Here is a 6,000-nt window from a genome sequence, read left to right as displayed (position 1 = left end):
TTACATTTTAGCTGATCAGGTAAACCATATAGAATGCCAGAGTTAGTGAGACCAGAACAGGTAGACATAGAAGTTGAAGATATACTAACAGAACACATGAGAAGACTGTTTGTTAACCAAACCTGTATGTCTGAGATTCTGTGTCCAACGGGTGAATTACAGGAGAAGGTGATTCACTCAATCCAACCAGGAGACTTGGTGTGGATCCAGTCCCTGAGGAGAAAAGACTGGAAGCAGCCACAGTGGGAGGGGCCATACCAAGTACTTCTGGTGACCGCCTTTGCCATGAAAATAGCTGAAAGAGCTACCTGGGTGCATATCACACATTGTAAGAGGGTAAGACACACTGACACTGTTGGACAATCACAGAGTTAGGAGAAGAACCGAATACCAATAAGGTTCAGGGGTTACCTCTCTAACGAAGATTCCCTAACCCACCCGATCCTCACTGTGTGCATTCATAGAAGTGAAAGTATGAGTTGGCCTCTAGCCAGTGAAATGTTCTCTGGGAGGGGGTGGGGCTTTACAGGGGTACTGGTAAGTCTGAGCTGTCTAATTGTGGGAGCCATATTCCTAATACACCATGCACCGCTCGAGAAGTCAGAAGGTGGTAATTTAACCCATAGTGTAGAAAAGGAGGATTTTGTACTACCTAAGTATAAAAGGTCACTCGATCTGGATAAAAAGGAAGTGAGAGTAGAGTTAGGGAAGGATGTCTCAATAGAGTTCTATGTAGATCAAATGGGGTCCCTAACCTCCTGGCAGTCTAGGACTCTGACTTCATGGGGAAGATATCTGTGCAAATCCCCGTGTAACTCATGGAATCAGGTCATAGCTCACACAGAAAGAGAGGGCTATGTCAATCCACACACCAGATATAGAAACGGATGGAGCGTAGTAAAGGTCAGGGTTTTTGACTGCAATCCAGAGCAAGGGAAGTATTGCATAAAGGTACGAATAGCCATTAGAACTGTAAAGAAAGAGGATTTAGGGTTATGGTTTGTGGGATTTGACCAGACTTCAGTTGACACTCTGGTATCATTCAGAGTAGGAAAGCTTGAGGTGGGAGATGGTTCCGTGACTGGCCAGAATACAAGCACAACCCCTGAGGACATGGATGTCCCCCATGGTGCTGTCCAGAGTCAAGGACCGGTAAGAATAATTCAGACGAAAGATCTTAAGGAAGTGATTGAGGTGGAGACTTGGTTTGGGGATTCCAACCTAGGGCTGGAATGGATTCAGTGTACAGCTAGATCAGTAGCTAGAGAAGAAGGTTATGCCTGCGCAACAGCCAAACCTCAGTTGACAACCATCACCTTTCCACTCGATGGAATTAATTTACCAAGGGGAATGGCTTGTATGGTAAAGCTGTTAATGAAGGCAGGGAAGCCAGACAATAACAGTTGCACTGATCTGCATTATCTGTATCCTATGTGCCCATTAGATCCAGACTTTCCCCTTTCACAGTCGCAGGAGGAGACTATTATTATATGGCTCGACACAACACACACGGACGGGACGTAGGGGAAGTAAGAACCTGCAACTGAATGTTACAACTGACGAGACAATGAGGGACCTGACTGGGTGGTTGAGTTCCGAGGACTTTAGTATAAAAATGCCGAGAGCGGATGTCTGGTGGTTGTGTGGGGGTATGAAGCTGTGGCCTAACCTGCCTTCGAATTGGACTTGTATTTGTGCATTGGTACAGTTAGGCATGCACTTCACCCTTATCAAACACCATGATCTATTGCCTGTAAGACGGGCAAAAAGAAGCTCTCCATCTGGGTCCTTTGACGATAGAGTTTACATTGATAGCATTGGATATGTTGCTGGCTGAGAAGGGGGGTGTGTGTGTGATATTCGGATCAATGTGCTGTACTTTCATCCCAAATAACACAGCTCCAGATGGATCAGTGACCAAGGCCCTGGCAGGTTTAACCACATTGGCTAACAAGTTGGCAGAGAACTCTGGGGCGGATACCTCACTGACTGGGTGGTTTTGATAGTACGTTTGGAAAATGGAAACATTTTGTAATCATTGTGTTGTGGGCTGCTTTCACTTGTATGACTGTGTTGATATTATGTGGTTGTTGTTTGGTCCCTTGTACGAGAGGTCTCATTTCCAGGGCTCTGGAGAGATCCATGACGGAGCAGATGGTGAGATACGGACCGATTCCAAGTTCAGACCAGTGGGACGACAAATACCTACCGCCGAGCCTGGTGGAGGATTCATTCGATTCTGAGGAGCCCATGTTGAAGGAGACTATCTTTAATGTTTAGGAAGACTATTTCTTTAAATAAAGGTCATAACAAAAATCCTAATCTGAAGAGTTAGGACTGGATATAGGCCTAGAACAGTCCTGGATGAGTATGTGATGAAAAGACATGTATTTGTTTTCTTTTATTTAGTTTGATTTTGTGTGACATTTCTGAATCCAATAAAAATAGATGTGTTATAGTGTATGTGAAATATTTAGCCAATAGGGTGGATTGTAATGGAAATTATATGATTAAAGGTTGGACTAAATTATTTCACCCTGAAAATGTATAACTGAGTGATTATAAGATGAATGTACTAATGTGTGTGTGTGTGTGTGTGTAGGAAAAGTTTAAGCTTAATGATTTAGCAATGTAAGTAAGACATTCAAGGAAAAGGGGAACTGTTAACAGACAGCAGACAACTTATGACCACTGTGAAACTAATAACAGGAAAGAGGTCTCCCCACCCAGGGAGGGGAGAAACCATTGGGCTTGCAGTAGATTATGTAACATGGGGCAGGATATGATAAGCAATGTATGTGATGGAGAAGACTTGTAAATAAGCATTGACAGTGTTAAAGAAGAGGAGGGGCATTTGTAAGGAGTATGACATATGGTATGACCAAATGTTAGGTATAAAAGGCTGTGTACATTGTATGATATTCAGAACTCTCTGAATAAAGAACTAACCTTTTGCAGACTTCTGGGACTTTGTCGAATTCTTCTATTAACCGGGGCCTTACAACCCCCGGGGAATTGGTCAAAGCATATAGTGAGTTTTGAGTTAATAACATTGGGATGAAAATTTTCGTGACAGTATCTCAGAGCATCGTAGCACCATTAGGTGCAAAAACTTGACTTACCCAGTTGCGGCCCACTTTTTGGAAGCAAACCACTCGATTTCGTCTCTGCGTTATATTGGCATCGAACCTGTCACCCTCCCTTGGAGAGGGGGTGACCTTGATAATTTATTGTTAAAACGAGAGGCTGCCTGGATCTTTAACTTAAAGACCCTTGCACCCTTCGGTCTCAACATAGACTTTGATCTTAAAACCTCTTACATCTAGATGTTCCGCTAGCGGAACACCACTCCAATATCCAATGATAGGGCGTGGCGAATTACAAATTCCTCAAAAATACAAAAACTTCAATTTTTCAAACATATGACTATTTTACACCATTTTAAAGACAAGACTCTCCTTTATCTAACCACACTGTCCGATTTCAAAAAAGCTTTACAACGAAAGCAAAACATTAGATTATGTCAGGAGAGTATCCAGCCAGAAATAATCAGACACCCATTTTTCAAGCTAGCATATAATGTCACAAAAACCAAAACCACAGCTAAATGCAGCACTAACCTTTGATGATCTTCATCAGATGACACTCCTAGGACATTATGTTATACAATACATGCATGTTTTGTTCAATCAAGTTCATATTTATATCAAAAAACAGCTTTTTACATTAGCATGTGACGTTCAGAACTAGCATACCCACCGAACACTTCCGGTGAATTTACTAAATTACTCACGATAAACGTTCACAAAAAACATAGCAATTATTTTAAGAATTATAGATACAGAACTCCTTTATGCAATCGCGGTGTCCGATTTTAAAATAGCTTTTCGGTGAAAGCACATTTTGCAATATTCTGAGTAGATAGCCCGGCCATCACAGGCTAGCTATTTTGACACCCACCAAGTTTGGTACTCACCAAACTCAGATTTACTATAAGAAAAATTGGATTACCTTTGCTGTTCTTCGTCAGAATGCACTCCCAGGACTTCTACTTCAACAACAAATGTTGGTTTGGTTCCAAATAATCCATAGTTATATCCAAATAGCGGCGTTTTGTTCGTGTGTTCAAGACACTATCCGAAGGGTAATGAAGGGTGACGCACCGGCGCATATCGTGACAAAAAAATTCAAAATATTCCATTACCGTACTTCGAAGCATGTCAAACGCTGTTTAAAATCAATTTTTATGCGATTTTTCTCGTAAAATGGTGATAATATTCCGACCGGGAGACGTCGTTTTCGTTCAAAGACTGAAAATGTAAAATGGACTCTTCACGTGCACGCGCGCACCCATCTCATTGTTCTCAGATCGACCACTTACCAAATGCGCTACTGTTTTTCAGCCTGGGACTGCAGAGTCATCATTCAACGTTCTGGCGCCTTCTGAGAGCCTATGGGAGCCTCAGAAAGTGTCACGTTACAGCAGAGATCTTCTGTTTTCAATAAAGAGGCTAAAGAAGGCCAAGAAATGGTCAGAGAGGGCGCTTCCTGTTTGGAATCTTCTCAGGTTTTGGCCTGCCATATGAGTTCTGTTATACTCACAGACACCATTCAAACAGTTTTAGAAACTTTAGGGTGATTTCTATCCAAATCAAACAATTATATGCATATTCTAGTTTCTGGGCAGGAGTAATAAACAGATTAAATCGGGTACGTTTTTTATCCGGACGTGAAAATACTGCCCCCTATCCATAACAGGTTTTAAGCCATTCTTGTGATTATTGTGACTTTGCCATTGTAATTGTTTGTAAGCTTGTGTAGTCTAAAATTTATCTATGATCGTATGCTATCCATTACTTTTTTTGTATGCTTTTCTTTGTATGCCATTTTTATATTTGAGAATTAACCAATGATATTAGGCCATGATTACAGACATCTGTGTGTCTTTTGATACTACTATATAAACGAGTCATCTCGCAGTGTTTGTGATTATACCCTGATGAAGATAGCTTGGCTGTCGAAACGTTGGATATTACATTTTTGCATCTGAGCTCCCAGAGTGTGCGGCTCTCCCTTATTTTCAAGTTTTCTAAATGGGTCAACTTTGAGCACCTTTATCTCCTTAATATTTTGGCATTCAGGTCCAAAAGGTCCCTTTCACCATGGGCAAACATGTATGGAAGGTGTTGTTTAAATCAAAAGGGGTGCAGTCAGAAATTGATCAATCATATGGAACAACCTTTTACTCAAAGATGCACTAATAATCACAGTAAACTACAAAATATTCACAATAAACTACAAAAATATTCAAAAGTGCAATTGGTCAACATTACAAACACAAAATAATTTGGTCAGATTTGAATTACATATTTTCTGTGGATTTAAAAACAAATATTAATTAAAATGTTTAAGTACAGTGTTACAATTCATATAGGGAAATCAGTCAATTTAAATAAATTCATTGGGCCCTAATCTATGGGTTTCACATGACTGGGAATACAGATATGCATCTGTTGGTCACAGATACCTTAAAAAAAAGTAGGGGTGTGGATCAGAAAACCAGTCAGTATCTGGTGTGACCACCGTTTGACTCATGCAGCGCGACACATCTCCTTCACATAAACTTGATCAGGCTGTTGCTTGTGGAATGTTGTTCCAATCCTTTTCAATGGCTGCATGTTGGCGGGAACTGGAAGACACTGTCGTACACGTCGATCCAGAGCATCCCAAACATGCTCAATGATGACAAAACGTTCCCTCGAATTTCTAGGGGCACTGAGCACATTTTTGCTCTTGCGAGCGGAAACTTGAACATTGTGAGAAGACAGTAGCCAATAGGCTATTGTGGTTTTGAGCATAATGTAGGCCTACCAACAAAACCAATGGAACGAATCCCATAACATTTTCACACGGAATAAGCTTTTGATTGATAGGATATAGCCTATAGTAGCCTATATGTCGTGTTCAGTGCAGGCCTATATTGCATGAGACTTTTAAAAA

At 41.0% G+C, this 6,000-nt stretch overlaps 1 protein-coding gene across 3 annotated transcripts; it reads left to right on the top strand.

Annotated features, from left to right (window-relative positions):
* Nucleotides 1-377: 377 nt before the first annotated feature.
* Nucleotides 378-2,453, top strand: LOC115152282 (uncharacterized). 3 transcript variants are annotated; one of them, XR_003867453.1, is made up of 3 exons: nt 378-1,152; nt 1,445-2,005; nt 2,127-2,453. XR_003867453.1 is itself a non-coding variant. In XM_029697022.1 (2 exons), the coding sequence occupies exons 1-2, from the start codon at nt 475-477 to the stop codon at nt 1,835-1,837; spliced, it is 1,071 nt and encodes a 356-aa protein (XP_029552882.1). In that variant the 5' UTR covers nt 378-474; the 3' UTR covers nt 1,838-2,453. The 3 variants fall into 3 exon arrangements, 1 of the variants encoding a protein (XP_029552882.1); XR_003867454.1 differs by having other exon boundaries at nt 1,900-2,453; XM_029697022.1 differs by having other exon boundaries at nt 1,445-2,453.
* Nucleotides 2,454-6,000: the final 3,547 nt, after the last annotated feature.

The sequence above is a fragment of the Salmo trutta genome, chromosome 17 (genome assembly GCF_901001165.1).
Source record: "Salmo trutta chromosome 17, fSalTru1.1, whole genome shotgun sequence".
In the NCBI taxonomy this organism is placed as follows: Eukaryota; Metazoa; Chordata; class Actinopteri; order Salmoniformes; family Salmonidae; genus Salmo; species Salmo trutta.
This window is presented reverse-complemented; position numbering and strand designations above follow the sequence as displayed.

Excerpts from the sequence above, each read along its gene's own strand:
- LOC115152282 (XM_029697022.1), top strand. The coding sequence starts at position 475 with ATGAGTTGGCCTCTAGCCAGTGAAATGTTCTCTGGGAGGGGGTGGGGC. Across the intron at positions 1,153-1,444 it reads CTGTCCAGAGTCAAGGACCG|ATCCAGACTTTCCCCTTTCA; the intron begins GTAAGAATAATT and ends TGTGCCCATTAG.